Source organism: Centroberyx affinis, unplaced genomic scaffold (genome assembly GCF_046629955.1).
Source record: "Centroberyx affinis isolate AG114_WGS23_722 - 3 ecotype Tasmania unplaced genomic scaffold, CSIRO-AGI_Caff_v1 ptg004342l_1, whole genome shotgun sequence".
Taxonomy (NCBI): Eukaryota; Metazoa; Chordata; class Actinopteri; order Beryciformes; family Berycidae; genus Centroberyx; species Centroberyx affinis.
The window spans coordinates 7501-28346 of NW_027282046.1; the positions used below are offsets into that span (position 1 = coordinate 7501).

A 20846-nucleotide genomic window follows, 5' to 3' on the forward strand; every position below is an offset into this window, starting at 1 on the left:
TAGTAATAGTAATGGTAATGGTAGTTGTAGTAGCAGCAGTAGTAGTAGGCTAGTAGTAGCCTAGTAGCTGTAGTAGTAGTAGCAGCAGTAGTAGTAGTAGTAGTAGTAGTAGTAGTAGTAATAGTAGTAATAGTAATGGTAATGGTAGTTGTAGTAGTAGCTGTAGTAGTAGTAATAGCAGTAATAGTAATGGTAATGGTACTTGTAGTAGCAGCAGTAGTAGTAGTAGCAGTAGTAGTAGGCTAGTAGTAGTAGTAGTAGTAGTAGTAACAGTAGTAATGGTAATGGTAGTAGTAGTAGTAGCAGTAGTAGTAGTAGTAATAGTAGTAATAGTAATGGTACTTGTAGTAGCAGCTGTAGTAGTAGTTGGTTGTTTAGCTTGTGTTTCCACTCTTAATATTGTTTTTATTTAAAAACCATGTTATAGTAAATATACTCATTATGAAGCATAATAACATCATGGATTGTGCAGGAAATAACTTTCCTAAATGTTTTGCATGTACAGTTGTTCCTCTGCTCTGATGTAATCTGATCTCTGTTTATTCACAGGACTACAGATTTGTGGAGTTGGGACGCAGATCAACATGTGTTTGTTTGGCCTGCGAGAACAGAATCTTATCATCACAAACAGTTACAGACAAAACAGTTAAAGTTAAAAACAGTTAAAAACATCTGACCGAAGAAGAAGTTGTTCCTTACATAGATCAACATCTTCTCCTCTAAAGTGCCTTGACAGTCTCACTTCCTCCACCCAGATTTCCCCCTGACATTCTGGGGATTTGAACTGCCGACCTTCTGGTCTAAATCTTTTTTACTTCAGTAGCAGAGGATAAAACCATTGCCTCTGTTTTCAGGCACTTGTAGAAGACATCTTGATGCACAAAAGAGCTTTGATATTGAAGAAACAAATAGTCTTTCACTGTTTCAAAGGGCTGACATGATTTTTAAATCCGTCTTCCCTACCCAAACAATTCTATATTTGACGAACTAAAATTAAACTATTTCTGAACGGGTATATTTTTAAACAAAGTGGGACTACCAGGGACGTTTTTGTGACTTTTTTTGTGACAGAGCATTGACCCCTGAAGGAGGGGAACCTTGCGTGTTTGCTCCTGTAAGAGGAGCGTATCGAAAAACCATGTTGTACCTGAAGAAATACTTCACGGAGGGCCTCATCCAGGTGGCCATCTTGCTCAGCCTGTGCGGGGTGCGGGTGGACGTGGGACTGGAGCCCTACCTGCCCCCCGCCTGGCACCAGATCATCCTGGGTCCCGCCTCGGCTCTGACCCAAACGCCGTTCCACAACCTCCGCAACCGGCTGGCGGACGGCCACGGCCTGCACCCCAAGAGCGTGGACCTGGACGGGTTCTTCACGGCCCGCAGGCTGCTGGGCTGGGTCCGCTCGCTGGACCGGCTGCAGGTAGAACTACGTCACGTCTGTCTCTGTTCTCTTTCTGTTCGCAGCCTCGATCGGACGGGATTCAGAGGTGGCAGAAGTACACAAAATCCTTACTCAAGTAAAAGTACTCGTCTAGAACTAGTTGGCACTCAGTAGAGCTCATACCTCCGCCAACACTAGGCAATTGTCGAGATATTCCAGTTCCACATGTCGGATTTGCACTAAAAGTTAATAATTTCTTCCATGACCCATTACCAACTTGTTTTATATTCTCCTGACTGGACCTGAATGTGACATGAGATCTGCCTGTTCACATTCTACACACTTTGAATCATTTTTATCTGATTATCTCGACACCACATGACCAATCGGCTCTCTAGTTTCCATTAGTGCTAACCCTTCTACCACTGGACCAACGTTTGGAAAAATTAGCAGGTCGGGTCTTCAGGAAATGAGCTCTCCAGTTCCTCCATGTTGTTTGATTGGTCCAATAATGGAGGGTTTGCCTCTTCTTCTGTCTGCTGATTGGCCACAAAGTTTGATGGTGTTACGTGAATCTGTTATAGTATGCTATTTTATGGGAAGCCATGTCCCTCTTTGGCCAATCGGTGTCAAAAGCTCTTCCTTGCCCCCATGACCAAACATTCCGCAAAGTTTCATGCAAATCCGTTCATAACTTTTGGAGTTATCCTGCTAACAGACAAACAGACAGATGGAAACAAAACCCCCATGATATGGTAAAAGTTGAAGTTCCATTTCAAATCCTTTACTCAAGTCAAAGTATAAAAGTACATGGTCTTAAATTTACTTAAAGTACCAAAGTAAAAGTCGTCCTCTAAAAAGGTAATTTCTAATGTTCTAAACTGGTTCTCTGTTGAGTGTTCCTCTGAATCACAGATGAGAAAGAGTCTGCAGCTCAAATCCTTAATCGTTAAAAAAAAACGTTAATTCTAGCAGCAATTCTAGCAGTGCAATCGTATCTTATCTTATCCTATCTTATCTTATCTTATCACATGCCTGTCTCAAAGGACTTTACAGAGAATGAGCCTCTAGATCTAACTGAACTACAACTGATCAACAATCAACCATAGAACAGAATGATATAGGACAAACACCAGAAAGAGCACAGGACACACAAAAGCAGATTTTATCAAGACAGAGCAGCCTGCCTGTTCTACAGACTCACCTACCCGCTCCACCAGCCTTAGACTGACCTACCTGCTCCACCAGCCTTAGACTGACCTACCTGCTCCACCAGCCTTAGACTCACCTACCCGCTCCACCAGCCTTAGACTCACCTACCCGCTCCACCAGCCTTAGACTCACCTACCTGCTCCACCAGTCTTAGACTCACCTACCTGCTCCACCAGCCTTAGACTCACCTACCTGCTCCACCAGCCTTAGACTCACCTACCTGCTCCACCAGTCTTAGACTCACCTACCTGCTCCACCAGCCTTAGACTCACCTACCTGCTCCACCCTATACTATGTTCCTGCAATACCGGAGGCTGCAGTTTCAATCCTAGGACTGCATTTCTAGGACCCTAGTTTTATGCGACAGCGCCACCTAGCGAATTGGATGACCGCAAATAGAGGAGGCTGCAGTTTCTGGACCGCAGTCCTAGGACCGCATACTTTCTGTCTAACGACTTAAAGTTTTAAAGGTTTATTCCACCCAAATACTACTTTCTGTCTTGCAATTCAACTTGGTTGCTAAGAGTTGCATGTTGGGCAATTTGTGTAATTAGCATAATTAACTCATTATCGGGTAACATAAAGATGGAATCATATGCTATGGCCTTTGCAGTCACTAGATCTCAACCAGATATTTGAAAGGTTGGAGAGAGGCAAGACAAGGACGACTCTGGGGGCAGATTCAAAATTATGTATATATATATTTTTTTTGGATACAATAATAAACAATAACAAGCAACAATACATTAAACAGATTCAACAAGGAAATACAACATCCCCCCCCCCCCACCCACAAAGAAAAAATTACGTTTTGTAATTCTGTTTTTGCTGAAGAACTTGGAGCGAATGCTAGGAGCCTCACGGACAAACTGCCTCCCTGTATTGTACAGTGGAGGACGACAGAACCGCTAAAGGCCTCAACGACTCCTGAGAGAGAGAGAGAGAGAGAGAGAGAGAGAGAGAGAGAGAGAGAGAGAGAGAGAGAGAGAGAGAGAGAGAGAGAGAGAGAGAAACAAATAAACAAAAAGGCTAACAGTTCGTTTTGCAGCAAGCTATCATAAGCTAACAGATGATTGTTTGTAGTGCCTTTAAGACTATCGTAGTTAGCTACTCACACTTCGGCTAGCTAATGTTAACTTTGCTGTCCAATTCAAGACACCAGAATTGTTTTTAACATTAAACAAATAAAACTTGATTCACATTCAGTACTCACACTCTGATTGTCGTCCATCTTGTCCATGTGTCCTAGAAATGCGGTCCTTGGTTATCCAATTCGCTAGGTGGCGCTGTCACGAAAAACTAGAGTCCTAGGGTCCTAGAAATGCAGTCCTAGGACTCACCTACCCGCTCCACCAGTCTTAGACTCACCTACCCGCTCCACCAGCCTTAGACTCACCTACCCGCTCCACCAGTCTTGGACTCACCTACCCGCTCCACCAGCCTTAGACTCACCTACCCGCTCCACCAGTCTTGGACTCACCTACCCGCTCCACCAGCCTTAGACTCACCTACCCGCTCCACCAGTCTTAGACTCACCTACCCGCTCCAGCAGCCTTAGACCCTCAATGCAAACAAGGAAAAACCTTCAACAAAACCGTGTTAGAGGTGTAAACCTGTTTGGATGTCTCTCTCCCAGGTTCCTAACGCTGAGCTGGAGACATGGCTGGTCCAGCGGGAAGCGGAGCCGCTGCCAGGGGGCCGTCCGGACCAGCCGGCCCCGCCGCAGAGAGCCGCCGCAGGGCTGGACAGGGCCGCCGCCGGGCTGGACAGGGCCGGAGCCGGGCTGGACAGGGCCGGAGCCGGGCTGGACAGGGCCGGAGCCGGGCTGGACAGGGCCGGAGAGGTAGGAAGTACAGCTGGTTCGTTTATAGTTTCAGCTGGTGCTCTGATCTTTTTTATTTTTAGACTGCCAGCCCAAATCGAATTTTTGGCATATCCAGATTGGAGTCAGATTGATTTTATCAAGTCTGAACAGCAAAAAAAAAAAACAAGCCGATTTTTGCAAATCAGATTTAAGCCACATTTGTGTGTGGTTTGAAATGCGATTCAAATCAGATTTCTCGGTCCGACCCCTCTGGCCGCTCCAAACGGTTTTCAGACTGTCCTGTGCGTCACTCGCAGTGCGACACGTCACGTTGGCAACATCTCCATTTGCAGCTTCTTGTTTTGGTTCTGTATTTGAAAAACGTGCCATCCATTACTGTACGTACACAAGTCTGCCTTGTCACTACAGCAACTAATGCAGATAGCTTAACGCTGCCTGAACACACAAATCCAACCTGATCACTTGCAAATAACATTCCTAAAGATCAGATTTAACTGTTGTGATGATCGGGGCACAGGACCGGCTCTCCTGTCCTAAACTGATGGTTCCACTGGGGTTTGAACCCAGGACCTTCTGCGTGTAAAGCAGATGTGATAACCACTACACTATGGAACCTCTCCTCCTGCAGCTTTACTGCACTAAAACAACGGAGTGTTAGAAATGAACAGAGGCTGGATGTGTTTCTTTATATGTAAATCAGCGGTGTTACAGTCTGTTTTTATCTGCTAAATCAACACACTGGAAGTCTAAATTTAGAGTGAGATGTCATGGCAGACAATACAGTCTTTGAGTCAGTGACATCACCAGGAACAGGAAGAGGAAGCAATACAGTCAGACTGGTAGCAACACCCTGCTGGAGAATACACCTTTTAAATAAATAAACACACACACACACACACACACACACACAGTAGCAGGGGATTCCCAGGCCATTTCAGTTGATGTGTGTTTACTTGGGTAATTTTAAACCAGCATTACTCGGAGGTGTCAACACACACACACACACACACACACACACACACACACACACACACACACAGATATGTCTGTACATCTTCTGCATAACCAATGTCTGACTGTCTGACTGTCTGCATGCTTGGTGGCCTGTCTGTTCAAGTGTTTTAACAAGCGTGCACACACACATGCTCACACACACACACACACACACACACACACACACACACACGGTTAATGGCATCTCTGCCTCAGACATGGTCATGTCTCGACACAGGACAGGTGTGTCATGAAGCTGATTTAAACACCACACTGACTGTCTGACTGACTCGCTGACATTTACATTCAAGTCATTTAGCTCTGATCCAGAGTCCAGTGAGGTCGTCAATAATCAGCCAATAGAAGAACAGAATCCATCACTTCATGGACGGAGGATCACAGAAACTTAGCAAGTGTCAAAACAACCAGAGGCTCCGTCAACAGTGACACACACACACACACACACACACACACACACACACACACACACACACACACACACACACACACACACACACACACACACACACACACACACACACACAGGAGCGGGGGCTAACAAACAGACTGTACAATATATAAATAGCCCAGATACTGGCCTACATGTCCAGTCTGGGCATGTACACATGGTACACAACACACACACACACACACACACACACACACACACACACACACACACACACACACACACACACACTGGACATTACACACCTGAAAGCACACAGAGATCTGAGGACATGTTGGTACTCTCTCTCTCTCTCTCTTCGACAAACTGAAAGTGAATCTAGCAGTGTTTTTGAATTCCCCTCGAGGATGAAATGTCACACACACACACACACCTACACACACACACACACACACACACACATCAGGGTATTGGTCAACAATTTTGAGGATAAACTACATCACACATTCACCATACACACATATAGAAACACACTCATTGACCCTCTCTCCCCAACTCACACAAACACAAAAACATACATAACCCCCCACCCCCCTCCACATACCCACACACACACACACACACACACTGTCCAGGCGTTCTGCTGGCCTTGTGACCGGCTGGCTTGTTTTGAAACCTGATCTCCGGTCTGTAGCGTCCTGACACACACTCACATCTTTCACTTTCGCAATCCCTCCTGTTTACTTGATCAACACACACACACACACACACACACACACACACACACACACTGCAGGAAAAAAATAGCAGCCGCTGCTTGAGAAAAGTGTTAAGTGTGACCAAACATATCGATTAAAGAAGTGTACAGATTATAACGATGAACCATAATAATAACAGTAGATAGGTTGTGTAAGGGAGAAGCTCTTCTTCTCTACCAATAATAATTTTATTTGGGCAGCAGATAAACTTTGTATGATTTTTCTCACTTTCAGCGCTCACACACTTCCTGTTCTTTGTCTTGGTGGGGCAGATTAAGATTAAGATTAAGATTAAATGACTGTAAAACAAATAAACAAGTTCTGAATTCTCTTGTTTGTTTTTGAGAACAGTGTGAATTAAGAAACACCGGATGAGAGGTTCCATGGTGTGGCGTATCATGTCTGCTTCACACGCAGAAGGTCCTGGGTCCAAACCCCCGTGGAGCCAAAGCTTTAGAGACGATCCTCAGGTTTGACCGGAAAGCCGAGTGGGCCGAGTTCACCTCTGTTCAGTCCCCACCAAACATCTGTACTGCCTCTACTGCCCAACATGCAACGAGATCACTGGAAAGACTATTTTATTTTATTTTTTGCAGTACAGTACAGAGTGTTGCAGTACAGTGATGCAGCCTGTGTGTTTACAGACACATGTTTCAGGGTCTCAGGGTTCATCAGCAGGTCAGCAGAGGGTTCAGGATATTCTGAGCCTGGCTGTGTGTCTGGGTGAACAGGAGCTTAATGTACAGACAGGACAGACGGGACAGACGGGACAGGCTGGACAGACGGGGCAAACGGGACAGACGGGACAAACGGGACAGACGGGACAGACGGGACAGACGGGACAGGCTGGACAGGCTGGACAGATGGGACAGACGGGACAAACGGGACAGACGGGACAGACGGGACAGGCTGGACAGACGGGACAGACGGGACAGACGGGACAGACGAGACAGACGGGACAGACGGGACAGACGGGACAGACGAGACAGACGGGACAGGCTGGACAGACGAGACAGACGGGACAGACGAGACAGACGGGACAGACGGGACAGACGAGACAGACGAGACAGAGGGGACAGACGGGACAGGCTGGACGGACGGGACAGACTGGACAGGCTGGACAGACGGGACAGAGGGGACAGACGAGACAGAGGGGACAGACGAGACAGACGGGACGGACGGGACAGACGGGACAGATATATACACATAGCACAAACAGACCACAATATATTTAGTTGATAGCGTTACTGATCAATACAAATGACTCCACCATTACTTGCCACGTTTCTGGCCCTCATTCTTTAGTAAAAAAAAAAAAAAAAAAGGTCATAAAATAATAATTAAAAATCTAAGTTGCACTGTTTTGAATGGTGTTAATACTAGGGCTGAACAATTAATCAAAATTTTATCGAAATCGCAATATGGCCTACTGCAATTTTCAAATCGCAGGAGGCGCAATATTTGTTAAAGGTGAAATGTGTCAAAATATCATTTTAAAGTAAATATTGTGGTGCTGCAGAGATGTCCTGGCCTACACATCATATTCTACAGACTGAAGAAAACATCTTTGTTTGGTACAGATCCCCGTGAAAATCACACCATAATCATTTTAATACGTTTTTCAATGAAAATGAGAATAATGATGTAAAAATGATCATTCCCTCTAATATCGCAAATCATATCGCAATCGCAGTATCAGTCAAAATAATCGCAATTAGATATTTTTTCAAAATCGTTCAGCCCTAGTTAATACATGTGTTGGAAGTGGTTCCATAGTGTAGCGGTTATCACGTCTGCTTTACACGCAGAAGGTCCTGGGTTCGAGCCCCAGTGGAACCAAACCTTTAGGAAGCCTGGTGGTCCGAGAGACGCCACTGAGCATGCTCAGTCACCCAGCCCAACGCCTCGAGTTGAAAACAAGAGAAAAACTTTGGAGTCGTTTTGTTTGCAGGACGGAGAGCTGACAGAGAGCCTTGTTCCGATTGGTCACTCCAACCAGGAAGGGATAAATCATCATCATCTGCTTCGACACAGCGCCGCTCTGGACGAGGAGGAGGAAGAGGAGGAGGAGGAGGAGGAGGAGGAACTGGCCAGGATCCACTGGGGAGACAGAGGGAGGAGAGAGGGAGGAAGAGGAGGCTCCTACGACCGCATCACCAACAGGGAGCCGACTCAGAATGAAGAAGACGAGGTAAGACTTGGTCAGAATAGAATATACTGTAATACTAATAATAATAATAATAATAATAATGATATCCTGGGTTTCAAGAGGGTTTTAGTAGAGTTTCAGTGTCCCTCTACCTGTGTTCTAGTTTCCTCCATGTCATCCTTTCCTGGCGGGGAGACAAATTTGCATGTTATTATTTAAATTTTAAGACTTTGTGCTCGTTTCACCAGGCGGATTTAAAAGAGCAGGAAGGACGGGGGTTTCAGGTGGACCGGAGACCCCAAACCGTCCGTTCTGCCTCTGTGTCCGCTCTGTGATGCATGCTGGGATAGGCTCCTCCGACCCCGAATACAAATAAGCGAGTAAAGACGCTGAATAAATATCGGACTTATCGGACGATTAATCATATCGGTCGAATCTCATTGACACGTGTGTGTGTGTGTGTGTGTGTGTGTGTGTGTGTGTGTGTGTGTGTGTGTGTGTGTGTGTGCGGTGGCCAGAGCGTCTTTCATGCTTGGAATCGGAGCTGGACGCTTCCTCTTTAAACGCTGGAGCGCTGCCAGCTCAGCGGAATGAGGCGTGGTGGGTGACACACGAAAGCAGCTGCACCCCAGGGTGCTGCAGGGTCCCCCCTCTGTGTGTGTGTGTGGGTGCACACTGATGCATGTACGAGGAGTTTGTGTCAGAAATCGATAGATAGATAGATCCAGTGGTGGAAAGTAACTAAGTACGTTTACTCAAGTAGTGTACTTAAGTACAATTTTGAGGTACTTGTACTTTACTTGAGTATTTCCATTTCATGCTACTTTATACTTCTACTCCACTACATTTGACAGCTTTAGTTACTTTGCAGATTTAGATTATTAATACAAATTATAAATCAACTAATAAATTATGATATATTTTTATAGGTTAAGCTACCCAGCAGTATATAAAGTAATTAAAATTAGCTCCACCTTTACCAGCTGCAACATTAAAGTGATGAACACATTAATGCATCAATAATTATAGTCCAATAACATGATATATATGATTCTGAAATGGGCCATTCTGCATAATGACTACTTTTACTTTTGCTACTTTAAGTATATTTTGATGCTAATACTTTTGTACTTTGACTTAAGTAACATTTTGAATGCAGGACTTTTACTTGTGACAAAGTATTTTTACACTGTGGTATTGCTACTTTTACTTAAGTCAAAGATCTGAATACTTCTTCCACCACTGGATAGATCAATAGATAGATAAGTAGTTAATTATATAAAGATGCAAAATTTAAAGACACAGTTGAACAAAGTAACTCTGGATAATTGACTCATTTTAATTCCCATACTGACGTAGTGACGTTTAAAAAGAGGCTCCACATGTTCCGAGGGCAGATCAGACCTCGGGGGGAGCCAGCGGTGTGTAAAAGAGTTACGCTACCCAGAATCCACCTCTCTCGCTCTCTCTCTCTCATAGCGCTGCAGGCTGGAGGTCAGAGGTCAGTGTTCTCAGTCTCTCAGAACGAAACCAAAGAAACAGCCATGGACGAGAGAGAGAGAGAGAGAGAGAGAGAGAGACAGTCAGACAGACAGGTTTATTTTGAAAAGTGAAAGCTGTGTGTGTCTCTGTGAAGCCGAGGCTCTGCGGGTCTCAGATGTGGGTCAGACTGAAGCTGCCTCCTGTTGAAGGGACTTTCTGTAGAGGATTGATGAGACGCTGGCATGTCAGCTGCTGGAAAACAACCAGACACACAGTCAGGGATTATAATCTTCTTTTGATGCATCACACTTCAACTAAAGTGTCAAGGGGATTTCCACCCCAAAAAAACAGCTGTTGGTGATGCTCTTTTAATTTCATGGCTCCATTCAGTAGTTTGTGGTATTTTTCTTCTTGGTGGATAACTGGCCAATCGTCTCTTGGAAATCATACGGGGAGAAATCCATCGTAGAAGAGAAGAGAGACCAATTTCTCCACCCACAGGAGCAGGAGAGAGACCAGAATGCAATGCAGCAGAGAGACATGTTGGGGTTTGAGGAAGGGGCGTGGCCACTATCTTAGACACCCCCCACTGTTCATGAACTAGATAGCTTGCTAGCTATATGTACTTTGCCCATATGCTTCCCACGCCTTCTCTGGGGGTTATCAGAAGGCATTCTGGGAAATTTAGGAAATCACTACCTGAAGTAGAAGTAGACAAGGCAGGTTGAGAGAAAGCGGGTTCACCAAAAATATCAAACTTTAAAAAGTTTTCCTTTAAAAATATATATCAATATCAATGGAGAAATCAACCAGCTTGTGTAAACTGATGTAAAATCTCACTCTTCTTTTCTCTCTATACCCCCCCCCCTCTCTCTTTTTCTCTGTCTCTCTCTCTCTCTCTCTCCAGACCTCTCTCTCCCTCCACGAGTGTTTGAGGCTGTTAGAGGAAACCTTTCCCTTCACAGAGGAACCACAGGTACCGACTCCTATTCTATTCTATTCTATTCTATTCTGCTGTGGTCTGCTCAGTTCTTTGTGTATATTATCACAGTATCTCAGTATTCAGTCTTTCTCATGCTGTCTGTCCCCCAGCTGTGTGATGGGGTCCTGGGAGTCGGCGGTGGAGGGGGGGACCCGCAGCGTCGGCCCCCAGGCAGGGAGCCCCTCCTGGCCCCTGTCATCCCCACCGACGACCTGGAGCTCCACTGGCAGGACCTGCTGGCTATCATGGAGCCTCAGGTTAGTGGGACTGAGACATGATACAAGAAAGGATTAAATTAAATGAGATGAGAAGAGACGAGATGAAATGAAATGAGGTGGGACGAGATGAGATGAACTGAGACGAGATGAAATGAAATGAGGTGGGACGAGATGAGATGAACTGAGACGAGATGCGATTAAATGAGATGAGACGAGATGACACGAGATTGAATGAAATGAGATATGATTAAATGAGATGAGATGAACTGAGATGAGATTAAATGAGATGAGATGACAAGATGAGACGAGATGTGATTAAATGAGATGAAATGAACAAAGATGCAATTAAATAAGATGAAATGAGACGAGATGCGATTAAATGAGAAGACATGAGACAAGATGAAATGAGACGAGAAGAGATGAGACGGGATGAGATCATGAGATGAAATGAGACAAGACAAGATAAAATGAGGCTAGATAAAATAAGATGAGATGAAATGAGATGAATGTGACTCACAGTGAGCTGAGCAGGCCGGGGTTCAGGGTCTTGCTCAAGAACACTTAAATATCAGATATCACATATCAATATCACTTTGAATTATGTGCTGTTTTATGTTCAATGTGACCTACGGGAGCAAACCAGCAAGTCAGATTCCTTGTATGTCCAAACTCACTGGGCTCATCAGAGACACGGGATGTAATTTAATTGTCCTTTTTTTATAAATGATCAAATGCCATTTCACATCTGCCAGTTGGTGGAGGCTTTTAAGCAAAGCGCCTTACAGAACCATGAGTGCATACAACCCCTAACCCTGGCAGGAGCACATCAATCAATCACTCAGTCAATCACGCAGCCCATCAGTTGATCAATTTTGCATCTTTCCTCTCCAGGACATGGATGTCGACACCCCCTCGTTTCCAGGCAACGGAGACCCTGATGACGCCCTGGATTCTAGAACTTCTGGAACCCTTCAGGACCGCAACCGCAACCACAACGTCCCAGTGGTTGATCAGGGCGTCGGCCTAATGGACGCTCCCCTGCAGCACGGTAATTCAATTCAGACGCTATCCCTTGCAACTCCACTTTTTTAGTGATTTTCATGCTTTCACTTCAACTGAAAGATTACATGGAAAAACATCCTCAGACCTCTTGGGCTCATGAAACCCTTTCAAAATCCATCGGGTTTTTTTTCTTAGTTACTGAAAAGTTGACATTTTGGAGATACAAAGTTTTTACCCGACAGCAACGATATCTAAAATGGTGATGATTCAGGCTGTAAAAGCATCAGCATCTGGTCAAAAGAAGAGGCATTAAGTAATCTATGACCTGTACTGCGGCCAATAGGAATTGCAACAACAGGGACATGGACTCATCCCTCCTGTCCCCTCCAGTTACGGTGACCTGTAATTGACATAAACAATAAAGTCACATTTTCCCAAAGTAGAGGAGTAAGGTAGTCAATTCGAGCAGAGATCCAACAGAAATGTCTAGTGAATAGGTAAAATATCACCATGATAAAGGCTTGAGAATGAGGCTTCTTAGCTTTAATAGCTGTGGCTAAAACGTCACACGATTTATTTAGCTGATGGTCCTATCCAGAGAGACTTACAATGAGGTCAACAGTAGAATAAGCTTGTTACATGATCACCAATATTACAAACAACCAATAGTAAGGAGGGTAAGGGTCACAACAACAGCACCACAATAATAGAGGTGACAAATATTCTTACTCCTTAGACTGATCCATGCATGGTAACAGCACAAGTGAACTCATTGTCAACTCATTGCACATCCCGCAATTCTTTACCTTTCATGAAAATGTCTGCTCTCTGCTTGTAGGTGTGCTGCCCCCCCCGAACCACCCAGAGCTACAGCCGGCCCTGCTTGCCCTCACCCCCAGCGCAGAGTTAGATGATCACAGCTCAGCCTTACACACGGGGAACCCTTTGGATAACTTCAACCGGAATCCGTCACACATTCCTCCATACCACATGGACCTGCTTGCAGAAGATCCCTCAGATGACTTGAGCATGGGGCTGGATACAGAAAACAACACGAGTACCTTCAGCATGAACCTGCCAGCACAAGATCTTGCAGATAACACCGACACCAGTCCATGTTCACAGTACACTCCCTACCCTGAAACCCTTGATGGAAACTTCCGTCCAAGTGACCTCACATCCCCCAGCTCCACACCTCCTCTGGAGCTAAATGGTCTGACCCATGACCTTTCGGCAACCCCCTCCGGTCTCTTTCTGGTTGACGATGAGGAGGAAGATGAAGAGGGTCTCCCCAGCCCGCTCGGCGACCTCTTGGACGACTCCGCCATCTTGGATGAGATGAACTTGTTGGAACTGGCTCTGGAGGAGGGCTTCAGTCCTGAGATGGCTGCCAGGCTGGAGGAGGAGGGCTACCTTGACCGTGAACAGGAAACTGGCCAGGTCGACCCCAACATGGCCGACACCAGGGCGAGAGATGATGACCACTCAAACTCTAGAGTAACTGCCAGAGAGGAGCAGGACCTCAGAAGACATCAGCAAGGTAATTAAATGAAGAAGGCATTGTCAAAAGTGGCTGTGTATCCCACAATTCTTTGCACGCCACGTCATGAGAATGGCATAGGGACCTCATGCTTTCTGCTGCTTCTGGTTTGGTCTTGTAGATATAGAAAAGTATGGTGCCTTCCCTCCAGATATTTTTGATTTAGCCCTTTTTAATAGACCTACCTTTATTGTAATTACTGTTATGAAGTTACACTGCCAGAAAAGATACAGCTCCAGTGATATACAACTCTGTACCTTTTCTCTTAAGTGTGTACCAGGTTTTGGGTGGTGGCTAATATTAAATTCAAGTCCTAATTAGGAAAATGTAGACTTCTCCTTTACCTTTCCTTGTTCTCTGCTCCTAGGTGGCAAGGACGAGGCAGACTCAGACTCCGGTCTCTCTCTGGACTTCAGCCACAGCCCCGCTTCTCCCTGCGCCTCTGAGGCCTCCTCTTATTCCTCCTCCTCTTCATCCTCCTCATCCTCCTCTTCGTCCTCTGTCTCAGCTGTGGGGAGTCCCTTCCCTGAGGAGGAGGATGAGGAGGCAGAGGAATGGGCGGTGAATTCAGATATGGAAGTGGAGGTGACCATAAAGCAGGAGGAGCAGGAAGAGGAGGAGATGGGGGCGGCAGGGGGAAGCTACTCCACAGACGTGAAGAAACTCTTCCCCGCCAGCTATCAAGATCACAAGCTATTTAACCACCTTCCATGGCTGGAGCATATCGACCACGACCACACGTACAACCAGCCCTTGTCCGCCAGCTCTCCTGCACCAGGGAAGACCCCCACCAAACACCCCAAATCCTCCCCGCGACACGGCAACACCAAGCCCTACCACCGCTCCTCTTCTGCCGAACGCGTTTCCGAGAGCTCACTGTGGGGCCGGGACGAGCGCCGGGCACGCTCCATGAAGATCCCCTTTTCCAACGAGCTGATTGTTAACCTGCCGGTGGAGGAGTTTAACGAGCTCCTGGCCAATCACCGCCTCAACGATGAGCAGCTCACCCTCGTCAGGGACATACGCCGCCGCGGTAAGAACAAGATGGCCGCCCAGAACTGCCGGAGGAGGAAGCTGGACGTCCTGGTGGGACTAGAGGAGGACGTGTCGGGGCTGAGGCGCCACCGCTTGCGTCTGCTCCGGGAAAAACAGGAAGCCCTGAGAGCCCTGCAAGAAATGAAGCGTGAGCTGGGCGGGTTGTACGAGGAAGTGTTTTCCAGTCTGAGGGACGAGGAGGGGAGGCCACTGGACGCCGTAGAGTACACACTTCAGTTTGGGCCAAACAGTAGCGTCACCGTGGCTTCACGCCAACAGACAGACGGTAAAACCAGCAAGAAACAGAGAGACAAGAAGAAGTGAGGAGATGGACAAGACGGAAATATGCTCAGATCGGTTTTACTTAATTAAGAAGCGGAGATAGAAAGACAGATTCCTTAAAAGCGATGTGATCGAGAGAACACAAAAAAATCAGGAAATGATCATGTGATGGGTTCCTAAGGAACACAGGAGGTATTCATCAGGAGTGAGTCGAAGTTGTGGAGTTTCCAAAAACATCCTGAAATCCTCAAAAACACCCAAACATGCCATTTCCAATTGTGCTGTTTGTGTTTGTGTTTAATAAGTTATAAGTTGGTGGAGGGATGGATGGATAGAGGAGTAGAGATGGAGGTAATGAACAGTTCTTTTGGTTGAGTGAGGAGGTGATGATGATGATAAGACATTTGTGCCCGGGGTGGGTCACTCTCCATTCTTCATCATGAACTATTTCTGCACCCAAAAAAAGGACTTGAATTCAACTCCGACCGAACTCAAACACATCCACCAACTCTGAGGTAAATCTGGGCTGCTATTAGACGGTAGAATGAAAACGACTCGGTGGATAACCTGATGACTTGGGACCAGCGCACCATTCTGCTTTTTTTTCAGATCAACTGCTTCAGTGTTTGGCTCGGTACAGGTCAGTTGGACCTTTCAAAAAACAAACCAAAAAAACAAACAATTCTGGTCCCACAGTTGTGAGACTTCTGCATTGTCGTCACTGTAGATGTCCTGTCATCGTTTGCCTACCTTACTGGAGTTAAACACTAACAGACCGACAGAGGGCTGGATCCTGTCTGTCAGCCAGTTCAGCCAAACAATCACAGGGACAAAGATGAGACTCTGAGCTTGCGATGAAAAGTTTTGTGATACTCTTGATCCTTGAAGGGAAGGAACTCTGTGGTTGAGCCCCCCTCAGCCACAGAGCAGCGCCCCCTGGAGCTGGTAGGGGTTCAGTGTCTTGCTTAAGGACACTTCAGCAGGGCGGAGACTTGGGGTCACGGGGATCAAGCCCTGGTCCGTTACAGTTCCCGGACGGTGCTGTAACCACAGGGCCACCGCTTTTTGGCTGCCATCTCTGCACCATCTCCAGTAGACTCAAACTGTGACCAGTGAGGAGGACATGCACCACCCTGTGGGACTTCTTGAAATTGCATATGAAAGACTAAAACAGGCATCAGTTCGGCAATTTTCCCGCCAATGGAACTTCCTAGGTCAAATGACACCATAACTCTTACTGAGTTACCAGAAGGCGTCAAGGACAATTCACAAGGAAAGTGAAAGTTTTCAGCTATTCCACTGCAGTTTAAGCCCCTATTTGCAGAGGACTAATATTCCTTGGGGACGTGAAGGGATTTGTAATAATCACGGAGATCATCTGTGATTTTAATCCTTTTAATCCTATATGGATTAAATAATTTTTGTCACACAATTTATTTTTCTTGGAGACATGCAGCTTCTGTGTTCCTCCTGTCTTGAAAACTGGAGGCAGTAGTCAGATCTATCAAGGAAGGCTTTGAATGCAAAGTTTCGTTTTACTAAGTCACAAACTGTAAAATCCTAACCTCACACGATTGTATCCAGGACACCGGTGATTTCAGCAAATTTCATTATCCTGTGTGAATGCAATTCATGAAATGCAGAAGTTGTGGGGTAATTCATTAATTACATGAGGTCCCCACATAATGCTAATCCTATGCAAATAGGGCTCAGGTCAGACAGGAGTAGAAATCCAAATGTACCACCAAGGACAGACTGAGCAGACTGGAACAAACCAAAGACAGACTCCTATCTCATGAACTAATTAGGGAAATGCTCACTTACCCACAACTGGTGCATGTACTTTTTTTTTGTTGTGGGTGTGTTATTTTGAACATATCTGTGTGTCTGGTTAGGGCTTTCATCACGCTGGAAAGCTGAAATGTCTTTGGACACAACACCTCAGGGGACAGTGCTATATGTGATGACACGATGCACTATGGGCCATCTAGAGCTCTAGCAAAGGTGCCTGGGTTGAATTCAGTAAGAGGGTATTTACACAAGCAGGATTAAGGTTTCTTATTGGCTGTTTTACACAAGATAATAGGACTTAGACTTCTAACACAACCATCTAAAACACACACACAGTAACTCTCAAACTCAAAACTGATCTGGTGGCTGTGTACACCTCGCCATAGTAATTTAGTTGAGATTATTAGTACACTGAATTAAACATGGCAGCAATTCTGCTTCCATAAAAAAAAAAAAAAAAAGGTCTTCCTTTATTGATTGTAATTACATACAGGCTGATAAAGATGGAATCAAATATTTACAATATTTGATTGCAATTATCATTACTGTAGATTGTAGTTTACAAAGTCCTCTGTTGAAAAATGAGTGCTCTGGTAAAGTTCATGCAGTTAATTTATACTTGTCACTGGGAAAATTAGTGAACATTTTCTCATTAAAAATGAACACAACCAGCAGGAGGAGCTAGTTGTTAATTTCCCTCCACATACTGGTCCAACCTACCTGTTGAGCCAGATCACTGTGACAAAGAAATATGGAATTCTTTATTATTTCAGATCATTTTTCATGTTCAAATTAAAATGAAAAATTTCACTAAATATCCACTTAAGAAAAATGCTTTTACCTTAATTTCAGCCACCGGTATTTAAAGTGCAACTAAAATGTTTTGTTAGAGGGGGTCTTAATATAAACTTATAGTGTGAAGTGTAATAACTCATAATGTGCTTTGCTTTCATGCCAGTAATCACATCATAGGCATATGTGGCTTTCAAAGGATAGCTATCTTATTTTGAAATGAAAAATTTCAAATGTTGATTTTTTATGTGTATTGCGATGGTCTGTGTATGATAAAATCTGAGGTGAATCTGAAAACAGGAATCTCACTTTACATGTTAGTTATTTAGCTGATAGTCATATCCAGAGTGACTTACGAGTTCAACAGAAGAATACAACTTTGATGCCAACATTGTGATCAGAACAAAAACAGAATACTTAATTGTTGCTCATAGGGAAATCCCCTGAAACATGCAGAGCTGGAGCCGGCCCGCTTCACCTCACCACTGTAACAAAACCTTGTATCTCCAAAATGTAAACGTTTGAGGAACAAGGAACAGGAACAGCCTTGTTTTTAGCTCAACCACCATGTGTTTTTGAGTTGATCCAATTGGTTTTGAAAGGGTTTCATACTTTTCTCATAAAATAACTTGGAGTTACAAGGTTTTCACGCAGCCGCGACAATACGAAGGGTTTTATTCTGAAATGCTATATATTCATTTTTGGGTTAAAAATAACTGTTACCAGAGGTTCAGTGGTCAACGTTTAAAAAACCACAGATGATTGAGAGTAGGTGTTGAGTTTTTCAGATGGCAGATATCTAATTTTGGTAAGAAACTATTCAAATATTCCCGTGTCCCTCGTACAACATACATGTACAACAAAGATGTGCAAGGTAAAGAAATAAGAGCTGGAGACTTCTTAATGGTGTTCACGGACAAAAATCCTGAAAACTCCTGTCAGCATCTCTCAGAATCGCCAAGACAGCAGAGTGTGAACTTGCAGGCCTTAACACTACCGTTCAAATGCATTACATTTTTAACCGTTGTTAATTTATTTGTTGTTTTTATGTATTAAGTGTTTTTAATATTTTTTTTGAAGTTTATGTGGATCCTTCATGTGCTTGCTGGTAATCAAGGACTTTGGGTTTCCTGTCTTTTGGATGAATAAAAATAAAACTTAAAAAAAAAAAAATACACCTGTTATGTGTTAATTTGTTTAAAGCAGTCCGGCTTGTATACACTGGAGATTGACAGGGAAGATGGCAGAAAAGTTCAAAAGGATAACACCAGTGTCAGTCCCAGCGGTCCAGATTCCTCTCTGTTATCCGCACACAGTCAGCATAGTTGCAGATATCAGCGCTCGTTTTCCTCCATTCATTCTTGTCCAGTATGAAAAACAAACTTCTGCTGCCCGTCAGTCAGCTGACACCACAGAAGAACAGGAAGTCTCCTCCAGGAAATAATACTGAGAAACAATTAACTGTCACATCCATGACTATTTATTCAGGGCGTCTTTGTTAGCCGGGAAAGCAAGCTTGGTTTGACAGCTTTTATTTTAAAGTTCCCATATTCTCCACTTTCCAGTTTTATTTTGTGTCTTTCTGTCCAGTCAAAGCTGTGTGTGTGGTGTCATGAACCAAAAACACTCTCAATCCATTTCTCCACATTCATTTTCCAGCATCTCTCTGAGCCTTACCAAGAACAGGCTGTCGCTGTTTCTGTCACCGTGTCTTTAAGGCTCATTAATATTAACGACCCCTCTGTTCCGATTGGCTAACCGTTTCCAGAGTGAAACGTGAGATGCCGCGGCCCGGCAGCTACAGGTAGGGAAAACTCTCCGGTAAATAAACAACGACAACCGCTCAACCGCTTTGAAAAAAAACACTTTGTTAGTCTATTATTTCTTACAAAAATGATAATGAGCGAACCTTTGTGACGCCACAAAGTGACTGAAGTCCAAACGGCTCGTTTAGAGGCTCGCTGCACTAATATGGATTGTGTGGATTTAGATGGCGACCGTGCGTTTTGATACTTTCATGTTTAGATAGCACATCCGACTCCTTTATAATCACAGAGGCAAGAGGAATCCTGTTTTATGGGACCTTTAAAAACGACAAAACACAAAGTAAATGTTAAAACAATGTAATTACATAAGGCATGCACTGCAAATTGACTGGGGGAAATGTAAACTAGACGTAGAGAATAGTAAATGACACCGGTATCCTCCTTTAAGATGGCGGTATAATTGCTGCAAAAACAAATTTCAGCAGGTTTGTACAAACAGAAGGACGCGATTGAAGAAAAAACGAAGGCCCACATCGGCTGCAGGCAGTGTGGTGTGGACAGGCTCGCTGGCCAAACTAGCTGAATTCTTCACACGCCAGCCGCTACAGCAAAATCATCTACAATTAGTCAAAAACCCCCAAAAAACAAAGCATCTCCATTTTCATTTCCTGTCCACTGCCTTCGTTCCCATCTTCATTTCAACGTCTCATGGTCGACTCCTCTGACTGAACGGGTTTGGAGGATCGGCTTGCTGAGCGTGTCAGAAGATATCTTATTGCTTCATGATGACCAAACGGTTTCTAAATCCTCACACAACCCCGGCGGTGCTGATGCCTCCTCGCTCTCGCACCTCAAACTCCTCTTCCTCTTAATTTCAATGAAGACCAGTGTTGGGAATAACACGTTACTGTAATTCCACTACTTTTGCCAGTAACTAGTAATGTAACTAATTACTTTTTCGAATTAATAACGCAATTACAATTACTGAAATTTAAATGGGCTCGTTACTCGTTACTGGATCATCCGGTTTATGATCATCCGACTTTACGGTGGCGCAAGTGAATCAAAAGATGACCGACCTGAGACTTTATTTCTCAAAAGCGACTAGCGACAAATCTGGACTTGTTCTGACCATGGGAAGCAAAGTTAATGTGTTGAATCCCAAAGCATTTGGCAATAAATTGGTTTGGCTGATGCTGGTTTCTCTACTTGCTTGTCTAATCCAGAGA

General features: G+C 44.6%; 1 protein-coding gene and 2 non-coding genes across 3 annotated transcripts in view; 2 read left to right on the plus strand and 1 right to left on the minus strand.

Annotated features, from left to right (window-relative positions):
• Positions 1 to 18987, plus strand: part of LOC139664635 (endoplasmic reticulum membrane sensor NFE2L1-like) — a 21401-nt gene extending 2414 nt beyond the window's left edge. Inside the window, exons 2-10 of the mRNA XM_071543541.1 lie at positions 550 to 1420; positions 4230 to 4436; positions 8530 to 8769; positions 11117 to 11185; positions 11302 to 11448; positions 12301 to 12457; positions 13250 to 13535; positions 13581 to 13951; positions 14319 to 18987. Of these exons, the coding sequence (XP_071399642.1) occupies positions 1139 to 1420; positions 4230 to 4436; positions 8530 to 8769; positions 11117 to 11185; positions 11302 to 11448; positions 12301 to 12457; positions 13250 to 13535; positions 13581 to 13951; positions 14319 to 15310 (2751 nt within the window). The 5' untranslated portion in view covers positions 550 to 1138 and the 3' untranslated portion in view covers positions 15311 to 18987. The remainder of the gene's footprint in view (positions 1 to 549; positions 1421 to 4229; positions 4437 to 8529; positions 8770 to 11116; positions 11186 to 11301; positions 11449 to 12300; positions 12458 to 13249; positions 13536 to 13580; positions 13952 to 14318) is intronic.
• On the minus strand, positions 4961 to 5033 carry trnav-uac (transfer RNA valine (anticodon UAC)). Its single transcript has one exon. It is a non-coding gene; the product is annotated as a tRNA-Val (tRNA).
• Positions 8345 to 8417, plus strand: trnav-uac (transfer RNA valine (anticodon UAC)). The gene has a single exon. It is a non-coding gene; the product is annotated as a tRNA-Val (tRNA).
• Positions 18988 to 20846: the final 1859 nt, after the last annotated feature.